Raw genomic sequence first — 26,954 nt, 5'->3', positions numbered from 1 at the left:
CCCCAGGTCGGGGTTCTTTTCAATGCGTCACAATGTCATCATTCAATCCAATGCATCGTACGTCAGTGTGTTTTCTATCTCTCCCCGCAGGTTGCCTAAGAAGCAGAAGAAACAGTCCTTTAGTTCTACATTTCACCAGTAATTAGCATTGTCAGGGAATAACAGTGGTTATCGCTTACCGCCTACAGCACCCGTCTGCTCACCAGGAGAGTCAGTGCTAGACTGGGCAGAGTGGCCTGTTTTGTAGTTTGGTGCCACACCTAGGTCCTCGCAGGTGCGGACAATTGGGGCTGATTCATGAGGGCGATTGGTAGGTACCGCCCCTCTATGACGCACCCCAGTCTGCTGCGCTGGCTGTAGGGCCTCTCTCTGCCTCTGTCTACCTGTCTCTCCAAGGTGAGGTGCTTACCTAGTAGGCGGTTTCCCAGTGATACGCCACAATATGTTAACATTTCATTGCTGTACGTTTTATTATTCTGTTATATAAGGTTTTTATTGCAGATAGTAGAGGGTGTGTGTCTGGAAACTGGAGACACACCCACACAATAGGCCTGACAAAGTGTTCTTTGTGTGTGTTTGGCTCAGTGTAGCTAGGTTGAGGATGCTCTCTTTCAGGTAGAGGTTTGCAGGAGTGTCAGCCTGCTGGCACTTCTTCCCTGTGTGACTGTTCCTCCCTTCACTTTGGTCTTTCTTCCTTAGTCCAGGACACACCGACCACTGTGATTTAGGGGTGTGCCGATTAACTAATTTCACAATACGATATGATACACGATATTGGGCTCACGATATCGATATGATATATGGCACTTTTTTATTATGAAAATATATGGGGGGGGACGCATATTGGGGGGAAGCAATTGCAAATTGGGGGCACGGTGGCGCAGTTGGTAGCGCTTTCGCCTCACAGCTAGAAGGTCTTGGGTTTGATTCCCACCGGGGGCGTGTCTTCTCCTCCGCGTCATCAGTGCCCATACCCTAGGTTACACCTTCCAGAAAAACGCGATTCTGCGATGGCATAATTTACCGCATAATTAGCAAAATGGCGCAGATTATTAATTTACCGCATAATTAGCAAAATGGCGCAGATTATTTAAAAAGGCCGCATATTTATTTAAAAGGTTGCATATTTTTTTTAAGGGCGCATATGTTCGCATATTGCCATAATCCCCGCATTTTCCACTCAAAGTAGAGACAAAAAAAGTGAATTTGTCTTGACTCAAGCAGTGATGATGATGAAGGTCATATGCGACGCGCGACGTCATCAGCTTGCGCATTCTCAGAGGGTAAACAACATGGTAGCGTGAACGTGTGGAACACACCCCCCCTTTTAACTCTATGAACTCACCAGAGACAAAACACCATCAATATGAAAAAATCAAATCCATCTCATTTACCGACGAACATTTCTGCTAAAGACCGAGCAAAGCAGTACCCCGATGTTTTGCACGAAAGTGGGGGTAAACTATTCTGCACACCATGCAACTGTGTGTTGGAGCACAAGAGAAAATCGACGGTGTCGACCCACTTTGCAAGCGTGAAACATTCGAAAAGCCTTTCTGCTGCTGCGGACAAGAGAGCCAAACAACTCACGTTCACCGAGGCATCAACCTCCAAAACCGTTGCAAGGGCTACGAGAAACAAGGTGAGCAGCCTACAAGATTGAAGCTGGTCACATAACGAACGAGTAAATGAAAACAGAATGAGGCGGAGAAGTGTGTGTGTCTGTGTGTGTGTGGGTGCGTGCGTGCAGTGGTGGAAAAAATACTCAAATATTTTACTTAAGTAAAATTATCAATACTGCAATGTAATACTCTTACTGTTAAAAGTAAAAGTCTGGAATAAAAAGTGTTCTTGAGTAAAAGTACAAAAGTATTGGTATCAAAATGTACATAAAAAGTACCAAAAGTAGAAAGTAATCCATTGTGCACAATGTCCCATTTCACATGTTTTCAAATGTATAACAATCATTTGAAAATAGCAGATCTACAAGCTCACAATGCATTGCATCGTGGCGCATTGTGAGCTTGCTATCTGCTCATTTCAAATGGCCGAAATGTATATAGGGCTGAAGTTTGTAATTATAATAATAAAAATCTACAAAGTAACAATAACTAAAGTTTTCAAATAATTGTTGTGGAGTAAAAGTATAATATTATTTATTATTTATAAATTGTATTAAGTACAGTACTTGAGTAAATGTACTTAGTTACTTTACGCCTGTGTGTGTGTGTGTGTGTGTGTGTGTGTGTGTGTGTGTGTGTGTGTGTGTGTGTGTGTGTGTGTGTGTGTGTGAATAAATAAGACAGCCCAATGGTAAAAAAATAAATCTTTTTTTTTGTAGATTTGTGAGACCTGGGTCGCCACCTGCACTGCTGCCAACATTCCACTGTCTAAGAGCGACCATCCTACAATGAGGAAATTCCTGAATGAAAAAGTAATCAATGGCGGAGCCATTCCAGGATTTCACCAGCTTCAAGAGAAATACTTGGGAGCAGTATATGAGAAGGAAAAAGAAGATTTGAAGACACTTCTGGCAGGAAAACCTGTTGCTGTGATATTTGATGAGACTCCAGATGTAGAGGGGAGATGCATGCTGAACATCCTGCTTGCACCACTCAAGAAGGATCATTCTGGTCGGATCTTGGCCTACCTTGCAGACACCGTGTTCCTTGAGCAGTGCAATCATTCCACTGTATCTGTGGCTATCGTAAAGTGCCTACAAGAATACAGCATTCAAAATGAGGATGTGATTGTGTTTGACACAGATAATGCAGCATACATGAAGAAGGCATTCAAATCGGCTCTGCAGGCGCCGTATCCCAACTCACTGCACATCACGTGCATGGCACACATCTTGAACCTCATCGGTAATGCCTTCCGCAAACCTTTTGTTCAGTTGAATAGCTTCATGATGAGTTTCTCAAAGATGTTCTTCAATGCTGGATCACGCAAGAGAAGATATCTCTCCTTCATCACAAACAAGCTGCCAAGAAAAAAGGTGACCATGCCTCCAAACCCCTGTGCAACACGGTGGAACTCCTGGTTCTTTGCAGTACAATACCACAGAGAGTACTTTGGACTGTACAAGGAGTTCATCGAGATGGAAACACAGGTACATAAATGTGTAACTTCACATAACAGTAATTATCCCTTTCTCCACCAATTAGGCCCCTGACACCTACACACAAAAACATGAATGAGTTAATTATATCATCGTAAAAATGTAGTGATATTTAACCCTTACTGCAGGGGATGAGAGAAAGATGAGAGAAAGATGAAGCAGGGACCCCCTCTATATTGTTTAAAATTGTCTGTTCCGATTTTTTACTTGGTCTGCTCTTTTTCCCCTCTACACTATACCTCTTTGTCAAAAATAGCAGATCTACAAGCTCACAACGCCTCGCAGTGCGAGGCGTTGTGAGCTTGTAGATCTGCTATTTTTGGCTAAAGTTCTCCTCAGAAAAGGGATGCTACAGTATACGGGTTCAAGTGGTTAATGTAAAAAAAAACAACATATCACACAAATATTTGGTGGCCCCCCTGTGATAACTCTGAGGACCCCCTATGGGTCCCGGACCCCCTGTTGAAGACCCCTGCCTTACTGTATGTTTGACCTAATCACTTTCTTCCACTTTGTGATTTTCATTCACAGGTGTGTGGCAGAAGTGTACCACCGTCTGTGGAGAGACTCCATGACATGCTTCAAGACCCAAACCTGGCTCAGTCCCTGAATGTGCAGATCCATATAATGGCTGACAAGTGCAAACACATCCTCAATCTAATGGACATCTTTGAGAGCAGACGCCTAGTGACCACAAAGATCTTCAATTATCTGGAGGATCTGCAGGTGGTCATTGCTGCCAACAAAGAGCTGAAGTATGAGGTATGTGACGAATACTTCAAGGAGCTTGACCTACCACGCCACACGAAGACTGAGATCCTCCGCACAATTGGCGAGGCATACGCCAATGCTGAAGAAAAGCTCACCAAGTACATGTCAGATGGGCAGCCAGCCATAGAGTTTCTCCAGGAGGTCAGGGTGTTTGATCCTCGTCACATCGCATTCCTAGATGACTCTGTAGAAAGCTACAAGGCCATTCCAGGTTTCACTCAGGTGCCAAGACATGAATTTGATTTTTATTTCACAGCCCTGGGTCCAGCAGCACTCAGAGCTACACTGTCTGGCGTGGTGGATTTGGATCTGTTCTGGGATGGCCTACAGGAGAGACTTCCTGTACTGTCTTCCTTGCCCGCCGATACAAAGATGCTGTCTCCAACTCAGCCGATGCTGAACGAAGCAACAGCATCTACAAGCTGGTGTTGTCCAGCCGAAGGAGATCAACTACCAACCAACACCTCAAAGCCTTGGTCTTCTTATGCCATAACCAACGGATCCCCAGTGGAGCGTTTGAGAGGGAGGAGAGGGAGAAGGCAAAGGTGATAGAGGGGGGGGGGGATATGGAAGAGGGGGGGGGATATGGAGGAGTGGGAGTACATGGATGTTGAGGGAGAGGGGATGGAGGATGATGAATGATTGGACAGTGACACAGACTGTGCAGTTCTTTTTCAAACACAGTGGACTCTCATTTAATGCAGGAATGAATACAACTTGAGTAACTTGTAAAATTGTTCTTTTTTTCTGGTAACCTATGTTTTCATTTTTCATGTGAACTTGTCTTGATGCATTCAGTAGTTAATACAACTTTAAAGTTGTAAGATTGCACTATATTTCTTGTGTGTTATTCAAAAAAACCTTACAGTTGTAAGATCATTGCACTGTTTTTGTGCACAACTTTACTACAACCTTACAGTCGTGAGAGATTGCACTTTGTTTTGTTTTGTTATTGCATAGCAAAACAGTATTGTGTTACCTAAGTTTTATAGAACCATTCAATGGTCGGAGATTGCACTTAACAGGGTTCCCACAAACTTTTAACAATTCATTTTCAAAACTTTTCCAAATTATTTTACCCCATTTCCAGGCCTATAGCAATGATGCAATAACGATGCTCTTAACCCATTTAGACCCGAGGCCGATATTAAAAACACCTTCTATATCCTGACCGAAGTTCAATAGCCAAAAACAAAATGTTAAAAAAAGTTATATTCAAACATTTTCAAAAAGATGAAGTTAATTCCAACCCTTTTCCAGGCCTGTAAAAGGTTTTTTGAATTTAAAAATATTTCCATGAATTTCATGACCGTGGGAACCCTAAGTTTTGCATACTGTCAGCTTTCATGCTGATCACATTTTCTGTCATTGCTGTCAGGTGGAAACTTTGTATGTCCAAAAGCGTTCATTTATTATTATTTTAAAAAACATTTTAAAATAGCCAATCTACAAGCTGTCTATTTTCACTACTTTTGTGTGACACTCTTGCATGATAAACTTTAAGTAGAGCCTTAATTTACAGGGAGAAAAAAAGAAAAAACATGAAAAGTTTAAATGTGGATATATGAGGTTTCTGCCCAACAGCAATTATGTAAAGAGTAGGTTTGCCTCATTGAGAGATCTGTTATTTTCAAAATCCTGTGATTTTGGCGAGTTGATGGTCAACGTTCAGTTTCTGTCTTTGAAAAGATTATTGTAGCATGACAGATGTTCTGTTCTACCTCACTTTTATAAAGCAGGAAGCATTTGTTTTATTTTGACAATTTTGTGACTCAGGAATGTTTAAGCCATGCTTACGTTGAGAAAATAAAAGAAAATAACTAAAACATTACCAGCACTTTCTGTGATGTAGCTTGCTTCTAGTATGCTTGTTTATCATAGGAAGTCTTTAAAAATGCTATTTTTCATTCAGTATTAGCCTAGTAACAGGGTGTGGGAGAAGAATCACCTTTTTTCCAGTTCCCGCATATTTTCGCAGATTTCGCAACTTTCCGCAGATTTCGCAACTTTCCGCAGATTTCGCAACTTCTCGCAATTTCACCGCATAAAATCACATAAAAAACTGCATATTTAATCACATAATCAAGGATTTTGGCCGCATAATCAAGGATTTTAGTCCGCATAATTAAGGATTTTTGCCCACGTTTTTCTGGAGGGTCTACTAGGTGGGGTTGGTGAAAGGGTCTACTCTGTGTGGAGTTTGCATGTTGTCCCCGTGTCTCCTAGGGTAGTTAATACCCTCACAAAAACATGCACAAAAAATGCTGTAATCCTGGTCTCTATACTGCCTCCCCATGACAGCCGGGGCGCCTGATGGAGGGGAAAGGAGCTGGTTGGAATAACGGGTTCCTTCCACGCGCTACGTCCTACCGAGGAAACTCCCCCCTGTCAGGTGACAAGAAGGTCAGTTGGCTCTCATGCATTGAAGGAGGCATGAGCTTGGCCCTGGGCTCCCTAGGCTGGTGGGGGGAGTGTAGCGCCCAGGATCACTTAGATAATTGGCACCGAGTGAAAAAGGGTTACAACATCGTGGGATAAAAAAATTATAAGTAAAAATAAAAAAATAAAATGCAAACAAATACTTATTTTTTTGCATTATTATTGCAAAAAAATATATATATATATATGTGACCCCACACGATAAACGATAAGTCTTCTAGGCATTTTTCATCTTCGTGTTTTCATGTCATATGAAAGCAGGGAATCATAGCTACAAATTGACATATTGCTTGTGCAGTTTGACCCACCAGTTTTCGAGATATGGCTTATAGAATGATGCCTTGTAGAGATTCAGTGAACTGAGAAAACTGCATTCAAAGATTCACTTCTGTGACCTGTAAGATTTTAACACCTATCCCATCATGCATTGCTGAAAGGTGGTTGAGGGGGGCCAGGTAAACACCTCAGACGTGTCCCAGGGTGTATTGTTCTCAAATGGGGGGTGGGGGGCTTTGATAGCTTGGTGCTCAGCTCCCAGGGTCTTTTAGTGAACACTTCACAGTTTTAGAAGAAATGGCAAAACTTAGCAAATCTACAAGCTATAGGCTAGTACCTAAATATTTTACCACTATTGGCTTACTGTACCTATTAAACATGAAAACAATACCCAAATGGGTCCATTTGGTTTCATTAATGTTGCTACAGTAACCTTGTTTATTCATTCATTTTTAAACAGGACAGTAATGTTACACTGTGCAGAAATCCAAAATAGCCGATCTACAAGCTCACAAGGCGTTGGAGAGTGACGTGTTGTGAGCTTGTAGATTTGCTATTTTCATGTCTTGTGTTTGTGTATGTCGGACTTTGGCGCTGATTGTAGCGTCAGTTTTTAGTTTGCATCATTTTAATCACAAGGCCCGTACCTTTAAAATGGTATATAGCTTGACTAGGTAGGTGAAACACACAATAGTGTACACGTGTTTGTTTGTGTGAAAAAATGAAGGAACAAAAAACACTTCAGTACAGCTGGCAGTGGCAAGCGTTCGCCACTGCCCCCTGCTGGAACTAGTGCACCAGGATGACTAACATAAACACATTTAGACGACAGTTTTAACAAAATATGATTGTCAATACATAATTCTTTGAGGTTTGCATTAGACACAAGCCAACAGACTAGTGATACCTTTCAAAACGATCGGGTAGAAATAGCGGATTTTCCCGCGATTTCGCGATGTTTGGATGGAAAAAGAGGATTTGGTTAGCAATGCTCAAATGCTAGCTCTAACCTTATATTTTACTACATGTTTATGCATTTATTTCATATTTACATGTCGATTTAAGCTCTGAAATGTCTGTCAGACATACTCTAGTATGTGAAGAGTCTAACTTAGCTATTAACTCATTTTGGATTAAAAAAATATTTTCGCGACTTTTTCAGCTTTTCTGGCAATGGCTTTTGGCGAGAAGACTGTCCTTCATGGCCGGACACATATTATTTATTTTCAAAAACACAAACGATACATCTCGTCATGAAAACGTATCGCGATATATCGCGGGACGATATATCGGCACACCCCTACTGTGATTGGTTGCTCTCTTGCAGGAAACCCATTCCTTCTCGGTGACCACGCCCACTCCAGTTAAATTTAGGCTGATCCTTTTATGCCTTTACAGTGTATATATACTTAACTCTTTCATTGCCACGGAAACAGGGTCCGGCAGTGAAAGAGTTAAAGGCCAGAGAGTGATAATTAATTGTTAGTTGTCACTGACCAAGGTCTGATGGAGGTTTATGGAGTCTCCACTGAATAACCTAATCTAAGTAAACCTCTCCTAAGTTTGTCTCCCCCTGCTGGGCACCAGTTATGTACGCAGAGGAAAAAGGCTGACCCGTCTTTTCTCTGTCCATTACACAGATACTTCAGGGGATCACACGGAGTCATAGTGGTTTATGATGTCAACAATGCTGAATCCTTCGAAAATGTAAAGTCTTGGCTACGTTTTACCAACGAGCACTGTTGTGAAGACGTGTGCCGAATACTAGGTGAGTGCACCTCCACAATTGCTGATGCATTAAAGACACTGTGCTATTCAAATTATTCTTGGCCTTTCTCCAGGGCAGCGCCATTGCCCTTTTCTGCTGCTTCATTCAATATCTCTTCACTTCCATAGATATATGTTCACTTCCTCCCTAATGCAGGTAATCAGTGTGTTGCCAGATTTTGCAAGAGAAACAAGCGACTAGGTCTATGAAAACAAGCCTAAAAGAAGCAACTATAGACTAACTAAGTTTGACCACTTCACATCGGCTAATTGAAAATAGCAGATCTACAAGCTCACAACGTGTCACATCGTGACACATTGAGAATTTGAAAAAAGTTCATTTTTAGGAATATTTTTTGAAACATTCTAACAACACAAATGTGAGTCCCTGAGTCCCCACAAAACATTTTCAGATGGGGGTCCGCAGACAAATACATATTAATCTGGGGGTCCTTGACAGTTGCTTATTATAATGGCAACACTGGTAAACAGGAAACCCATTGATATGGGGCTCCCCACCCCACCCACCTTGGTGGGCGTGGCCAGAAATACGGTGATTATATTTTAGGTATTTAGCTGACACCCTTATTCCGAGTAAATTATACTAGTGAATGCAGTATGAGCTTAAATTCCTAAATCACCAACAAGAAAAAAGTGCAAGGGCCTGAGCTGCAGAGCATATCTTTGGATCATGTGAGAGAGCAGTGCTAGGAAAATACATTTGGAGTGAGAGATTATTTTCTTTAAACATTTTTAACTCTGACGAGCACATTTGTATGGAGATACTCTGGTGTCCTCTCTCAGATTTCAGTCAGCGCAGTTGCATCAAGCTTTGTCTGACGAATACAAGTCATATCAATGTTATTCATTTGTGATTCATTTGTAGTGGGTGGCAGGAACGACGACCCCGACCGCAAGAGGGTGGAGACGACTGAAGCATATATGCTTGCCGAACAGCTGGGAATCAACCTGTTTGAGACAAGTGCAAAAGCGTACATCAATGTTGAAGAGGTAGGCTCGCCCATTGCTTTGATCCTCCATCTCCTTAAAGACGGGGTGCCGTGATTTTCAGTGATCCCCCCCAAAACATGATCATCAGGTATTATGATTATAAGGTAGCTAAGGGTGTAGCTAAGAGGTGCTAAGGCGAGACCTTAGCACCTCCCACCTGAACCAGTCCCTCCGCCTCCTCCTACAAAACCACCCACCTGTCCTAGTCCCTCCCCATCCTCTTGAAAGGACTGCCCATTGCCCTTCCCAGTTGTTTATTCATCTTATTCCTGGCCATGCCCAGGAAGTAGGTAGGAAGGTAGGGGAGTAAGGGGGGTGGGGAGCCCCATATCATTGGGTTTCCTGTTTACTAGTGTAGCCATGTCTACTTATAATAAGCGACTTTGGGATTGATTCTTAAGTGTATCTGCTTATTTTGGCTTGCTTCCCATGTCTTTTAAACCAGTGGTTACCACATTTATCTCATGTCAAGGACCCCCAGATTAACACATTGTGTGCCAAAAAACGGTCCGGACCGTTTTTGAAAAGCCATGCGTGGAGTGCCATAAGCGGTCCGGACTGTTTAACACTCGCATGACTGAGGTTTGACCATCCCCTATGGTGCCTGACTTGCAGGTCCAAAAGGCTGTTTTTTTCCAGCCATTCTATTGGCCTCTGTATCCCTACTGGCTCCAGAGGAGCTGATACCTTGTCTCCCCGTGCTGCGGCACACAGTGGGGGTTTCCATTGTCTTTTAAATAGCTATTAACATTTGAATTCCACTCTGCTCAGTGAGCTCATATTATATGTTGTTGCAGGCAGGCAGAAACATTATAAACATTATAAAATAGGCTAACTTGTAAAGGTAACTACATATCCTGTATGTAAAATCTTTATAAAAAAGCGTATAAAACAGCGCGATCTGTAGCGTCACATTAAACTCTTCAGTGAAACATGGATAGCCTATATGAACCACTGAAGCCTCTGTCTAATTACGTGACTATCTCCATTGTCCAAAACACATGGATATCTCTTGACAGACCAATATTATTATTATTCATAATAATAATATTCACATTAGTTGCCTTAGTAAGCGTCTCCTCCTATCTCACTGCAGCGCAACAAATGAACACATCGGTATGTTTCACAGATGTGCTGCTCAATCCTGCTCTAGGCTACTGCTGCGCGAACTATCTGATCTACAAGTATAAAAGAGAGAGAGAGAGAGAGAGAGAGAGGCCCTGATGTTGAAAGCAAGTGAGTTGTCCGCACAAGTTTATGCAATGGACGGAGATCAATGTTTTTATCTTTTGACTTCATACAAAAACAAGGCCAAAGTCGCTTAAGTCACTTAAGCAGAGATGGCAACACCGAGAGAGAGATCAAGCGAGTGAGCGAGAGAGAAGCAGCGTACATTTCTCCGATCAAATACAACATTTAGTTGTTAGATTTATGGGGACAATGCAGTTGTCATTTTTATTTCATTATTAGTAGGCCTAGAGGAGAGAAATCGCTTGGCCAGACGGACAGTGAAATGCAAATCATCCATTAAATAGAACAATGACAATCTCCAGGTGGTCCGGAGGTGTGAAGCCTCTCTGGCTGGGGGAGAGAGGGTGAGTACGGTAATAGCCGAAATAATAATGTCTGAGATGGTATATGCGTAGCTAGTTTCATATTTATAAAACGTTTCAGATTTAGAAAAAAACAGATGATTTGAATCGAATATTTAGGAAAAGTCATGAAAGGGCAACTTCCTCAGAGCTTCATGAGAGAAGATTATCCACTTTAAATTCTCAAAATCGGTCAGATTGACGGATTAGTCACGCGAGTGTTAAGCCAATTTTTGTTTTTAATATATTTTTTCCGCATGGGGCGCTCTAACACAACTTTGGGGAGGGACAGCGAGATCTGCCACTGACTCGACTCTGGTTGTGGCTGAAGTCGTGGTAGTCGTTTCCTTAGTCGTGGCAGGTCGGCCACGCCACGGCCAGGTCAGGTTGTCATTTAAGTTTAGCATGAGGGAGAGGGTCTACTCTGAGTACTCCCCACATCAGGGGTCTCCCAAGGTTTTTCAGGTCAAGGACCCCTTAGGGAGAGATGAAGCAGGGACCCCCACTAAATATTGTATACAATTTGTGTTGCAGATTAAACCTTTTCATAGATTTCATAGATAGCTTCATATACTTGTTTGACAGCACTATCTACACTCTACCTCTTGGACCCCCTGTTGAAGACCCCTGCTCTACAGGGAATTATTTGATATCTAAGCTACAGAAAACATTCAGTTGGATATTATACACACAAACACACAAGACACATACGTTCAGAGCTGCCATTACTGTTGATTGCCTATGTGGTCAAATGCGCAGACAGGCTCAACGAGCCATTGTTCACAGGTCGGGCACGCCACCGCCAGGTCAGGCAGGTCGGGCATGCCATGGCCAGGTCGGGCACGCCACGGCCAGGTTTGTCTGGCTTGATAGACACCCACCCTTCGTTTGACCTCTTTGACCATGGCCTGCTGTCTTTTTAGGAGATTGTATGAGGGTTGTGAGGGCATTGGTGGAGACGCTAACATACGCTCCAAGGGACCGTACAACCCACGGCCCATGGACATTTCAGTAGGTGTATGGACAGTGGTCTCATGCATTGCAGTGTTGATGGCGTATCATAAATCGGGGTGGTAGCTGGTGGTGAACTTATGTACCACACTCCAGGTCTTGCAGAGATCGTCAAAGACATTTCCGGTTAGTTGTGGTCCACGATCCGAGATCAGGTACTTAGGGACCCCCCATCGAGTGCATATTTCATCTTTAAGGATTGCACTAAGCCTCGGGGCTTTACCATCTCTCAGCGTAAACATTTCCACCCATTTAGTGTAATAGTCGATGGTGACCAACAACACGGTGTCGATGGTGACCAACAACACGGTGTTTCCCTTCTTGCTCCTCGGGAACGGCCCCATCAGGTCGATCCCAAGGGCCTCTCCTGGCTGGCTTATCTGGGTGGACTGCAACATACCGCATGGTTTTTGATTCTCAGGCTTGGCAAACTTGACACTTCTGAACATAATCTCACACCTCTCGACGGACCGTCGGCCACCAGGCCACCTCAAGAACTCAAAGTAGAGTCTTTATTCTTCCTAGATGCCCACTCTTGGAGCGGTCATGGAAGTACTCCAGGAAACATTGGACAAGGCTCTCGGGCACCACCACCTGATACTTCAGTCCGATGTCCCTGGTTGGCTGCCTCCGATACAAGATTCCCTGAATCTCCTCGAAGCCTATCCGATCGGTCCGCTGGTCCGACTGGTCGAGATTCTCCAGAAGATCTCTGACCTTAAATTTTGCTTTGCGCTCGTACTGCGCTCGTACAGTGAGGACACCTCTGCTACTGGCTCTGCTCTATGCTTACATTCTTCTACTGATATCCATGTTTTATTTTTCTGTGAGAATCTACAAATGGCTCCTGGATATTCATAAACCCATGGGACTCTAATTCTTCTATAGATACAAGCTTTTGCTATATTTCAATATACTATTTTTCGACCTCCAGTGACTGGGAACGTGGCACCTAGTTAGCCAAAGCAAATTAGCATCATGATGTTCCCGACTATTACAGCAGCGGACTACCAAAAACTGCTGCAAAAGATTGCAGTGCTGGAAACGGAATTACACCGCTTAAGAGTGAATGTGGAAGTGAATCAACAATATGGAATTCCACAGACTCAGAGAAACGGACAAGACCGTGCCAACACACAGCCACCTAGCATTAGCATGGCTTCCGAGAAACCCCAGGACAAGGCTTTTTCCTGGAGCACTCTTGGGGCAAAGCCAAAGGACTTGAAGGGTCGAATAACTGGTAGAACTCGGAGCCCTGAGATTACAGATTTGACCGGATGGCCTACGCTACCACCCCCACATGCCGTGTCTTCTACCCCCCTTCAACAGTGGTCAACTGCCAAAGGGAGAATTATGAACAAACCTCCCAAAAAATCAAGTGTGCAGCTGGGAAACAGATTCACACCACTGCGCTAGGACCCATCTGATGACCGTGACAACATCTCATCTTCACCCAGCAGGGTAAGAACCCAGAGTAACTCTGAAGGAAAAAGGCTACATGGAGAGCAAACTGGGCCAACTGGTCCTGAAATTCTGATTGTGGGCGACTCCGCTGTGAAAAATTGTAAAAGCATGTTAAAGAGAGGGGTAAAAGCGCTATGTTTCCCCAAAGACATGGTCTCTGACATGAATGACAGACTTTTGAATCTTGTCGCTGCACACCCAACGGTGAAAACCCTGATTTTGCACATTGGTACATGTGACATAGAGGGAAAAAAGTCAGAAATCCTAAAACAGCATTTCAGGGCTCTATTCAGCACAATCAGCTAGATCATGTTGATGTTGGCATCAGTGGCCCACTACCACCAACAAAAGGCGGCGATGAACATTTCAGTAGACTGTCTGCACTGAGCAAGTGGCTTTCAACTACGTGCACCAACGAATCTGTACACTTTATTGACAATTTCAATCTTTTTTGGGATAGAAGACTTTTTCAGATGGGTTTCAGCTGAACAAACTGGGCACAAAATTGTTCATGTCAAGCGTTCTCTACACTCTTCGCGTGCCTCCACAAACCGCTGCCAAGGCCAGAACACGAGATTCCAAAACAACAGATAATGCTGTGTTATCTGTTACCGCTGCTGAAGAAAGTGAGTGGCTCTGTGTGGATGAATATGCTGCCTCCCCCTCCCCCACCGAGGATGGTGGAGGAACATCCACAACAAATGAACTCACTGATAGTGAAGTCTCGGAATTAATAACAAAGAACAGTGTGCTGAAAACAACTGCTGATAGCCGCAATCCACAGGAGGAGACAGCCACGGCCCCCGCCGTGATTGAGGAAAAGGACGTCGACTCTTCAGAGGAGTTGATCAGTGAGGAAGAATTTCAAACTCCATCATCCTCCTCCTCTTCATCATCATCTTTTTCCATATCTCCAATACAAATTCTGGAATTTACCAGCAGCATGAATGACTTGATTAATGTGGGGATTAGATTCACCCCCCAAATCAAACGCCAGGCCCCAAAACCACCAACCTTGCTCTGCCCACCACCCATCCCCCCTCCACGACGCCACCAAAAGAACCCCCTGATGGCCTCCCAGCTGACATGTCTAGAGAATACATTTGATAAGTGATATAATACACAGGGTCCAATATTTCATAACATGTATTGGCCCAATGTTCTTTCAGATAGCCTTGTAACAAGCAAGGTTTACAATATTCCCACTGTTATCTCAAATAGAGTTTCCAGGACAGGGAGTGTTTTGAAACACTCTGCTAACATTGGAAATTTAACATATGCATTCCCTGTAGAGGCAACAGCCCAATAGTAGAATGCCTTAAGCTAAACCTGGCCCTATTTAACATCAGGTCACTTAATGACAAGTCTTCCTCTGTAAATTATCTAATCTGTAAAGAGAAACTAGATATACATTTTCTAACAGAAACGTGGCTTGGTTCTGATGGAGCGGTGCTCCTAGCTGCGGCCTGCCCACCAAAGTACAGTTTCATTCACTCAGGACGCGAGGGAAAAAGAGGAGGTGGTCTGGCGAATATCTTCTCTGACACTTTAAAGTTCAAACTTCTGACCCTTGGCAGTTTTCTATCCTTTGAATACCAGGCCACCATATTAGAGAGTCAATTCTCTGTGCTTATGATTAGTATGTATCGTCCTCCAAAATGCAGCAAAGCCTTATTTCTAACAGAAATATCAGAACTCTTATCTATCTGTTCCACTAACTATGACAGAGCTCTGATTACTGGAGATGCTAATCTGCATGTTGACATTGTTTCAGATGTTGTGGCTATGGGTTTTTTACAGTTACTGCACCATTTTGACTTTATTCAACATGTTGTTGGGCCAACACATAAACATGGCCATACCCTAGACTTGGTGATCACTAGAGGTTTGAATATCACTGTTGACAGTATTATTGATAAGCCCGAGCTAACAGACCATTATTTATTGTGTTTTAATATGACTGTCACTGATCTAGGGAAAAACAACACAGAATACACTATTAAAAAATCGTTTTTTTAGCTCATCTGCAGCAAACGAGTTTCCTCGTCATCTAGCAGGTGCGCCCCCCTACCTGATGCTCCCTCAGTGAATGATATGGTTCAACATTTTAATCTTAAATTAGAGTCAGCTCTCGACATAGTAGCCCCCTAAACTCTAGAGTAACACCCTGGATCAACGGGCACATGCGCTCACTCAAGAAAGAATGTCGTATGGGGCACGGTGGCGCAGTCGGTAGCGCTGTTCCCTCACAGCTAGAAGGTCCTGGGTTCGATTCCCGCAGGGGACGCTGTGGGCGCTGGGGGCGTGTTCTCTCCTCCGGGTCATCAGTGCCCACACCCTAGGTGGGGTTGGCGAAAGGGCCTTTCTGTGTGGAGTTTGCATGTTCTCCCCGTGTCTCCTAGGGTAGGTACCCTCACAAAAAACATGCAATAATCCTGGTCACTATACTGCCTCCCCCTGGCCAGTTTGGGCGCCTGATGGAGGGGAAGGGAACTGGTTGGAATAACGTGTTCCTTCCACGCGCTACGTCCAACCAGGGAAACTCTCCCCTGTCAGGTGATAAGAAGGTCAGTTGGCTCTCATGAATTGAAGGAGGCATGAGCTCGGCCCTGGCCTCCCTCGGTTGGCAGAGGGAAGGTAGTGCCCAGGATTACACGCTTAGGCATTGGCACTAGGGTGAAAAAATAGGGGTTACAAAATCGTGGGATAAAATTTTAGTTTAAAAAAAAAAAAAAAAAAAAGAATGTCGTAGAGCTGAGCGAGTTTGGAGAAAAATCAAACTCACGATCCACCTAGATATTTTTAAGAAGTCAACAGCTGCCTATAACAAAGCATTGCGCTTGGCAAGGCAGGAATATGTTTCAGGAGTCTTATTCTCTACCATTGAACATCTTTTAAACACCCCCCCCCCCAGGCCTACAAGGAGTCGCTCCCTGCTTCTAAAGCTAAGTGTGATGAGTTTGCATCCTTTTTTGATAACAACATTTTAAACATTCAAGCTGGTATTATGAAATGGTGTAAAAATGTAGACCACTCCAGGGGAAGCCTAATATCATTCTGTGCAATTAATGAAGAGGAACTCCGCAAAACCATATCACAAATGACATCATCCTCCTGCTCACTAGACGCTATCCCCACCCCTTTTCTCAAAGAGGTTTTAGACAGTGTGATTGGAGATATCCTAAAAATTGTAAACAGCTCTTTACTCTCAGGCGTCTTTCCAGACTCACTGAAAACGGCTGTAGTCAGGCCCTTACTCAAGAAACACAACCTTGATCCCTCTGTGCTGGGTAATTATAGACCAATCTCTAATCTGCCTTTTCTGGGCAAGGTTTTAGAAAAAACTATCTTCCATCAAATGGATGTGTTTTTACAGAACAATAAGGTTCATAACAAATTCCAATCTGGCGTCACGAAAGGTCACAGCACAGAAACAGCTCTTGTAAAAGTAATTCATGATCTTACGGTGTCCGCTGAGACAAAAAATTATCCTTTCTCCTACTCCTTGATTTAACCCATTAAGACCTGGAACTGTGTCATTTTTAGATTTCAGCTAAAAAGCATTATTTTACACATTGGGCTATTCAAAAATAGCAGATATACAAGCTCATAGCGCGGCACTGAGTTACGAGCTTGTATATCTGCTATTTTAAAAAAATCGTGAAAATGTGTGAAAATCTTTGAATATATATATTTTTAAAGCGAACATTTTTAACTCAAATCGTTGCTTCTGGGGGTCCCTGGAACAAAATATTTTGATGGGGGTCCGCGGCCAAATACATATCATTTTTGGGGTCATTGACATGAAAAAGATTGAGCACCACTGATACAGAAACATACATTTTTCAGAATACTGTTGAGATTCAGGAGACATGTAGAATCGGCTTCAGGTCTCAATGGGTTAAGGGCTGCTTTTGACACAATCGATCACACAATTCTAATAAAACGCCTGGAGTACTGGATTGATTTGTCAGGCACGGCCTTGTCTTGGTTTTACTCCTACCTAACAGGCAGAAGTTTTTTTGTCAGTCTAGCTGACTTTGATTCATACAAACATGACATCTGTTCTGGTATTCCACAGGGCTCAATTCTTGGTCCTTTATTGTTCTCCCTGTATATACTGCCACTGGGAGAACTCATCACCGATCACGGAGTGAATTTCCATTTCTATGCTGATGATAGCCAGCTATATATTTCTGTAGCTCCAGACGACCCCTGCGCTCTAGACCTGTTGTTGACCTGTCTGTCCAGTATAAAATGCTGGATGAGCGAGAACTTTCTTAAGCTAAATGAGGATAAAACAGAAGTTATCATAGTTGGTTCTAGTGAGCAGAGAAAATCAATAATAAGTAGACTTGGTAACCTGACTGTAGAAAGTAACACTACAGTCAAGAACCTGGGGGTTATTATAGTTAGATTCTGAATTGAATTTGAATACACACATTAATCATGTTACCAAGATTTCTTCCTTTCATCTTAGAAATATTGCGTGAATGAGAGCTGTCATTGGACGATGCAAAAAGGCTGATCCACACTTTTGTTTTCTCTCGGCTTGATTACTGCAATGCACTTTACTCTGGCCTGCCAAAGAAAACAACTGACAGATTACAACTCGTTCAAAATGCGGCAGCCAGAGTTTTAACTAAAACTAAGATGAGAGAACATATTACTCCAGTTCTAGCTTCACTGCACTGGCTCCCGGTTGTTTTTAGGATTGATTTTAAAATTATTTGACTAGTTTATAAAGCTCTAAATGGTCTGGCACCTTCCTACCTCTGACTGCCTAGAGAGATATGTTCCAAACCGGCCCCTCAGGTCTTCAAGTGCTGACCTGCTAGAGGTGCCTACAATGACATATAAAAAACGCGGTGAAGCAGCATTCTGCTTCTACGGACCGACAGCGTGGAATAAACTCCCATTACACCTAAGACAGGCACCCTCTGTGGATATCTTTAAAGCACAGCTCAAGACCTACTTCTTCACTCTTGCTTTTAGCTGATTTTTTGGTTGATTTTTAAATATCTGTGTTGTTGTACATGTCCTCACTGTATTGCTATTATTTTAATGTGTTTTATGCTTCTGCTTTTCTTATTTTTCTTAAAGTATCTGTAACTGTAATTGTATTCTTGCTCTGTAAAGCACTTTGAGCTGCATGTCATGTCATGAAAGGTGCTATACAAATAAAGTTTATTATTATTATTAGGATCCGTGCTTTGTGCTTTGGCTAGATCATCTAGGGCTGTGGGTAGTTCCGAGTTGCCAGACACTGCCACTACTGCACACACTGCCTGCTGTTCAGTAGGAGTCACCGCCCGAGACAAAGCGTCGGGGACGATGTTCAGGTGACCCTTCCTGTAGTATATGTTGAATTGGAATTCTTGAAGGCATATTTTCCAGCGAGTGAGTCTAGACGAGGACTTAGGGTTCTTGAATGCCCAAGTGAGGGCAGCATGGTCGGTGTACACGTCAAACTCCACTCCTTTGAGGAAGTGTTTCCACTTTTCCACCGCCCACACCACCGCAAGACACTCTCTCTCGGACATAGAGTAGTTGCATTCGGCTCCTCTGAGTCCACGAGAGGCACCTTCTCTAAGCCGCCCACCTGCTGGGTCAGTACGGTTCCCAACCCGACACTACTGGCGTCAGTATGTACTTGGAACGGTAGTGACAGATCGGGCTGGACCAACACAGGTGTCTCCACTAGAGTCTGCTTCAACTCTTCAAAGTTTGTCTGACATTCATCCGTCCAATTCCACTTCACCCCCTTCCGCTTCAAGTGATTTAACGGCGCGGCCAGGTCTGCGAAGTGAGGAATGAATTTGTAATACCAGCCCGCCATTCCGAGAAATCTCTGCAGTGACTTCAAGTCATGGGGAGCTGGATAATTCATAACGGCAACGGTTTTGTCTGGGTCCATCTCGACCCCCTGGGCAGAGAGGATATGTGACCATTTTTGACTGAAGGACAGTCGTCTCGCTGGTGGCCATTGTTCAGAAAAGGAGAAAAAACTTTTTTTTTCAATTTTTTTTTTTTTAACACAAAATGAGTTAATAGCCCAGTTAGACTGTTCACATACCAGAGTATGTCTGACAGAAATTTCAGAGCTTAAATCGACATGCAAATATGAAATAAATGCATAAACATGTATTAAAATATAAGGTTAGAGCCTGCATGTGCTAGCATTGCTAACAAAATCCTCATTTTCCATCCGAACATTGCGAAATTGCAGTAAAATCCGCTATTTCTACCCGATCATTTTGAAAGGTATCACTAGTCTGTTGGCTTGTGTCTAATGAGAATGTCAAATAAAGATGTATAAACAATCATATTTTGTTAAAACTGTTGTGAAAAGGTATCTTAGTTAAGTCCTCCTGGTCACTGGAACCAGCCGGTTCCAGCAGGGGGCAGTGGCAAACACTTAGTCTCAGAGAGCATACATAACAAAGAGTGCCTAACCCTAAACCATTAAACAAAGGATATTGATAGCCCTTACTATCTTTGAATGAGATCCATTCAACTGGTCTTTTCTCTACTGAAGAGTTTTAACTTGACTTCAGTTCTATAAGCTGTAGTTTCAAAACTATTCACTCAATCTTTTTAACCAATATATCATTATTTTGCTATGATTCTCTGCTTTCATATGAAATGAAAAAAAGCTAGATGACTGTCTCCCAGTCAAATTTGGTCACATATGTCCCAGAAACTTCAGCTGCTCTCGGTAGAAGTGACATTTCTCAAGATTCAGGGTGAGGTTGGCGACATGAAGCTTGGCGAACACGGCATCAAGATCTTTCATATGCTGCTCGGGACTTGGAGAGAAGACGATAATGTCGTCGATGTAGACGAAACAGCACCTTGCCTTGAGATCACTGAGCACTCTCTCCATCAATCTCTGGAAAGTAGCACCGGCATTTTTCAGGGCATGGTTCTGAATTGATACAGTCCGATGGGTGTTATGACTGCGGTCTTGTGTTTGCTCTCCTTATCCATTGCAACCTGCCAGTATCCTGCCTTCAGATCCAGGGTGCTAAAATGGCATGCTCCATGCATTGATTCTAAGATGTCGTGTATCAGGGGCATGGGGTAGGCATCCAGATTCGTTTTGGAGTTGAGTCCTTTATAGTTCACACAGAACCGGTTACTCCCGTCCGGCTTCTTGACCAACATCACTGGGAAGAGTCAGAGGGTTCCAAGATTCCCTTGGTGAGCATCCCCTGTACCTCATCCACGATGATTTGGCGTTTGTGCGGTGAGACTCGGTAGACTCTACACCGCACCGGCAGTTCATCCGTGGTGTGCACCTTATGGGTGGCAACATTGGTCTTTCCTAGTTGCCCCGAGCACACAGACGGCCATCTCTGGAACAGACATTCCACCTCAGGTGGAACATTTTGGACACAGTGCCATGGCGCGACACCAACACCGCCCATCGAAGGCAACACCGGCACAGCAAGATAGAGCTTTGCCGACGGCAGGGCGGGTGATGCCTGTGAGGCAAAGGGATAGTGCGTGTAGCCGCCAGGACCCCACACTCCATAAGTCTTCTTGCCGAAGTTGAGGACCGTTTTGGTCTTCAGGCAGATATCGAGGCCCAGCATCAAAGGGAAGGTGAGATTGTGGTCGTCTATAGGACGAATGTTTCCACAGACCACATATGGCCATGCCAATTGTAGATCAAACCCACCTTCCCCACCGCTTGGTGCTCCTTCCCATCTGCCAAGATGAACTTCCGGTCATCACACTTACTCCTGTAAGTTTATAACTGCAGTTATCCCCTGCCCGGGATAACTGCTGCCATGTTGCTTCTCCTCATCAGGGTGTATGAACAGCCATCACCGCATCACAGCATGTCCATCACCGCATCAAACTCCACGCCTCTTGTGGCAATGGGCACGAATAATAAGTTCATCCATTCCTCTTTGTCAGGTTGTTTGACATCCATGCGTGCGTCTGAGCTGCTTTCCCTGTCTGCGTTTTTGACTCCTCCGTCACCGCCTTGTTTGACTCCCTTGTCTCTGCCTTGTTTGACTAGGCGCTGGAGGAAGAACAATCCTTTTCCACCTGGGACCCAACCTTCACCAGTTGATCCACCGTCTGTACGGTCCCGCGCAGACACCCAGCAATCCTCGGATTACAGTTTTTGAGTATTTTCCTCACCAATTCACTTTCAGTGATTTCCGGCTTCCACTTCAGACAGAGCGCACGGTAGTCATAGGCAAAGTCTCGTAGACTTTGGATGGGAAGCTGCAGCTTCTCCTCGACTTCCGATTGATAATTGGTGGGTAAGAATGCGACAAGAAACGCTTCCTTAAACCCTGCCCAAGACTTACACTTCTGCCTCTCGGATGTCCACCAGGATATCCGAAATCTCCTTAGATCCACCATACTTAGGGAATGCCATGTTTTGAGAATCGGTAGCCACTGGCTGGCTGAACAGGTGGTGCACTAGTGGACTGGTCAGTAGCTGCAACGGGATGCTGTCCCCCAGATGGCGTGACGGACACCGTTTTTTTTTTCAAAATGAATTCTCAAAATACTGGCTTTCAGTGTCTACTTTAAAACCCACGATCCCCGTACGGGCCACCACATATAACAATTGGCCTTTATAACTGAAAGGATAATTATTACCAAAAAGGAAAAAACAACGAGATCGGTGGGTTTTTCACTGATAAGGTCTTTATATAGAAGCCTTTGAATTAATTGACAGATCACAAGGTATTTAAATCAAATAATAACACTTCCAAATTAACCTCTGTCCCTGTTGCTCTCCCTGATAAATAAAATAAACAGCCAAACAAACAAATAAATCAAAAACAAATAATAAATATAGCTGCAAGCAGCGATAATACGGGGCCAGTGAGAGAGAGAGAGAGAGAGAGAGAGAGAGAGAGAGAGAGAGAGAGAAAGTAATGGAAACTGGAGAGAGAGAGAAAGTAATGGAAACTGGAGAGAGAGAGAGAGAGAGACTGAATAGATTGGAGAGAGAGAGGGAGAGAGCGCCATGGAAACGGAATAGATTGAAGAGAGACATGGAAACGGAATAGATTGATGAGAGAGAGAGATGAAAACAGAATGGATTGATTGGACATCTCAACCTATTGCCATTAACAGGAATCAAACTCTCAACCTTCGGACTAATAGGCTGCAACACTACCTATAGTGCTATAGCTTTGTCCAGGCTGATGTTGTCTGTTGAAGATCATAAACTCTTGCCTTCTGTCATGAACCAAGCCAACACTAAGATCACTCATTCACAAACCATTTACCAATAGAGAAATTGTATGTCTCCTCGCAACCGAAAACAGTGAAAGCAGCCGATCTACAAGCTCAGAAACACGTTGCTAACTGAAAAGTTTTGAGATTGTAGATCGGCTATTTTCAGAATGAAGTATGTCATACATTGAAAAAACGTACTCTCAAATAAGCATTTCAGGTTATCTTTACCATTTGCACATGTATTCATTGATACAGTCATGTTGTTTGCAATTCAACTTAAATGAAGTCTGCATCAAGTGAGGCTTGAACTGGCGACCTTGAGATTGTGAGGCACTTATTTAAGGGAGACGCTATTGGACCAACAGACAAGGAAATGTGAAAAAGGAAATCACACAGATGATACAGTTTCACGCAAATAGCTGAAAAATCCTGGGTTTAAGTGTTTTTCAAATGCTCAAAATTGCGGACAATCTAAGGGCGGAGCTTACTGGTCAAAGCGATAGATGTGTTCCTCATGAGTCAAGGCACAAGTGTAAGCAAGTTTCACGACTTTCGGCCAAACGAGGCATGACTTTTGCCTGTTTAAAGTTTGCATTTTCAAAAAATTGCTATAGCGCCCCCCTTTGGCCAATTGGAGTGAGATTAGTTTCAGTGATATTTGGAATGACTTTCTACATTACTGCAACGTTTCAAAGAAATGTGAGTCTTGCATGTATGTGTTAGGGGCAGATGAATAATTTTCATAAAACTGCAATAGTTAAAATCTATTTCCTCCTGGGATTTTTGAGTAATCTGCACGAAACATTTTACACATGAACTTAGGACCTTTGCCGACAAAACAAAAGCGGCGGATTTTCCATAAGTGAAGAAATGCAGAAGTTATGAGCCAATGGCTGTTTATCATATAATTCAAAATGGTGGGTGATCTAAAGGTCAGAGGTCAAAAGTCAGACCACGAAAGTTGTCGGGCATGAAGAGACGCATGTCTGTATCGAAGTTTCATGGTTGTAGGTCAAACAGGGCATGAGTTGTACCTGTTCAAAGTTGGCACTTTCAATTGAGTGCTATAGCGCCACCCTTTTACGAATGAGTGTGAGAATTATTTCTTGATAGTTTTTCATGAGCACCATATGGCCGAGTTTCGTAAAAAGCGTATGCAAGGTTAAGCCAGAACTGCCAAAAACAAGTATGTTTCAAACTGCTCAAAATTGCGGACAATCTAAGGGCAGAGCTTACTGGTCAAAGCGATACATGTGTTCCTCATGAGTCAATGCACAAGTTTAAGCAAGTTTCACGACTTTCGGCCAAACGAGGCATGACTTATGCCTGTTTAAAGTTTGCATTTTCAAAAAATTGCTATAGCGCCCCCCTTTGGCCAATTGGAGTAAGATTGGTTTCAGTGATATTTGGAATGACCCTCTACATTTCTGCAAAGTTTCAAAGAAATGTGAGTCTGCATGTCTGTTTTAGTCGCAGATGAATAATTTTCATAAAACTGCAATAGTTAAAATCTATGGAATCCTGGGATTTTTGAGCAATTTGCACGAAACCTTTTACACATGAACTTTGGACCTCTGCCGACATAATGATGGGAGTGGATTTTCCATAAGTGAAAAAATGCAGAAGTTAGGAGCCAATGACTGTTTTTCATATAATTCAAAATGGTGGGAGATCTAAAGGTCAGAGGTCAAAAGTCAGAGGTTGAAAGTTGTTCAGCATGAGGACACGCATATGTGTATCCAAGTTTCATGGCTGTAGGTCAAACAGAGCATGAGTTGTACCTGTTCAAAGTTGGCATTTTCAATTGAGTGCTATAGCGCCACCTTTTGACGAATGAGTGTGAGAATTATTTATTGATCGCTTTTCATGACCATCTACCATATGGCCGAGTTTCGTAAAAAGCGACAGCACGGTTCAGCCAGAACTGCGAAAAGTGGCAGAAGAAACAGAATAATGCCAATAATAAAACAGGTCCAGAGCTGAGCTCTGGCCCCGTAATTACCTCAACTGCCCATCCCTCCCAAACAAATCCCACTGTCCTTTGTAATCCATCACAAGTTAAATTCAAACAATAAACAAACACGCACGGTGCTTGAGAGTCCGTCACGCACGCACGCGGCTTGAATAAATAAATAAACAGTCCCCGCGACCGTCCTCTTCTTACCGCGCTTCTGCGACGCAAACGGCTCCTTAATCCAATGAAAAGAAAAGTCTCCTCCGCACGATGTGGCCCAAATAATAGCTACATTTCGGGGTACCCCTCTAATTTGTATTCCAAAAAGAACAAGACACTCAGGTTGGTCTCACCGGCCTCGGCTCCTCACAACTCCCATCCTGAACGGCGTCTCGATCACAACATCACAGCTCGGATCCCACGGCACGGCAGAAACGGCAGATTCCTACCTCCGCTGGGCTCGAAAGTCCTTTAACCTCGGCTGCAGTTTACTGTCACGTTTAAACTCGAACTAAACGGTAAACTGGTGCCTCGGGGTCTCTGCTTTCCCCTACGTTCAACCTGGCACAATGATTTGGTTCACCCCCCCTCCCCTGTGCCACACCCTGTATTAATGACCTCGGTTGGCGACACCGATTCCATTACACACACACACACACACACACACACACACACACACACACACACACACACACACACACACACACACACACACACACTCCCACCGGCACCACACACACACACACACAATGGCAACCGACAGCAGCAGCAGCTTTACAACTTGGCGATTTAGCCACTATTTTGAATATGAAGGGATAAAAGATGCAAAAGATACTACTACTGTTAACACATCGGGTGCCAGCATTTTTCCATAACAACTTACCGTGGGTGCCAGCATTCTCCCCATTGACTGCGCTTTGCTGTTTAAAGCTTCCGCGTGCGTTACAAGCAAATCCACGCAAAAAAAAGCATCGATTCATGTTGTGCCATGAGCCTGGCTACAGCCTGGAACCATAACATTTCCCTCGCGAGTTACAACGGGGGGGGATCGCGCATGACCGGTTTTCCCCACAGGAAACAGATTCGGAGATATAGGCGTTTCAAAGTAGGAAATAGACAGGAAGCTGATGGGAGCCATTTTTTTGTTTCCGGTGAGCGATCTGGCACTTCCTTCGCAGGATTACAATGGCTGCTCCCAGAGCTGCTCTAGCCCCGCCCGCGCGGAGAAAAACGAAAAGACTAAACTCACGGTTCAGACCGTGTTCGGCACCAAAGCGCTACTATGTAAACACATGGTTCAGACCGTGTTCGGCACCCGATGTGTTAAATGTAAACTCTATGCAGAACAGAAAGCATTATCCACATCCAATAACAGCAATGCCAATCTGCTGAAGCACCTCAGTAAAGTACATGGAGCTATAAAACTAGTTCCCAAAGACCCCATCGTCTCTACAACCAGCAGTGATCCAGATGGAGCAACACCAGCTAAATCGCCACATGTCAGTGTCACCCAGAATCAACTAAACCGTTTGATTGCCTGGTATGTTGTTGAGGAGATGCTGCCCATTGCAACGGTTGAGTCTGTTGCCTTCAGGCAACTAGTCAGCCATATACTAGTGAAAGGAGTGAATTCAGGGCCACAGTGCAGAAAGACGTTTTCAAAGTAACCTGACCCTGCCAGAGGTGGCGGTATTGAGTAACCAGGTTCCTCAAGACAGCTACATCTGAGATCGCTCAAGGGGTTGAGCTAACACCGTACCGCTCCCGGTACGAACCAATCAGCGTGAGCTAAGGGCGGGATCTGTGCAAAAGCGGATGTGGCGCCATATAGAAGCGGCTGTTGTTTTGTAGTTTTTTCACTAGTCAACATGGCCGCTACCATGAGCAACACCGATATGACGATAGATGCTGCAATAACATTAGTTATTTCTCAACTGGACAATATTTCTTCTTTGAAAGAAGAGCAAAGTATGGCACTGAAGGCTTTTCTGCGTGGAAAAGATGTTTTTGCTCTCCTCCCGACTGGCTTCGGCAAGAGTTTAATTTACCAACTAGCTCCACTGGTAGCGAAAGAACTGGGGACGAAGCCGAAGCCTATATTGATCGTCGTGTCTCCTTTGACTGCCCTCGTAGCAGATCAAATCAAAGAGGCTACGAATCTGGGACTCTATGCTGGGCAACTCGTAGATAATGCAGCACACACCGACATCCTCGACGGCCGATGTCAGCTGGTCTTTGGTAGCCCGGAGACGTGGTTACTGGAAGATAAATGGCGTGATATGCTTTCCTCACAAGTGTATCGTGAAAACCTACTGGGCATTGTCGTCGATGA

General features: G+C 43.8%; 1 protein-coding gene across 2 annotated transcripts in view; it reads left to right on the top strand.

Moving 5' to 3' along the window:
• Positions 1-26,954, top strand: part of LOC311041289 (ras-related protein Rab-35-like) — a 105,135-nt gene that overhangs the window by 37,026 nt on the left and 41,155 nt on the right. For both annotated transcript variants that reach the window (XM_084086194.1, XM_084086193.1), the window contains 2 exons: positions 8,248-8,375; positions 9,261-9,385. In XM_084086194.1, the coding sequence (XP_083942320.1) occupies positions 8,248-8,375; positions 9,261-9,385 (253 nt within the window). The remainder of the gene's footprint in view (positions 1-8,247; positions 8,376-9,260; positions 9,386-26,954) is intronic.

This window comes from Gymnoscopelus microlampas, assembly GCF_963454915.1.
Source record: "Gymnoscopelus microlampas genome assembly, contig: SCAFFOLD_52, whole genome shotgun sequence".
NCBI lineage: Eukaryota > Metazoa > Chordata > Actinopteri > Myctophiformes > Myctophidae > Gymnoscopelus > Gymnoscopelus microlampas.
Note: the sequence above shows the minus strand (reverse complement) of the source record. Positions and strands in the feature narration are given on the sequence as shown.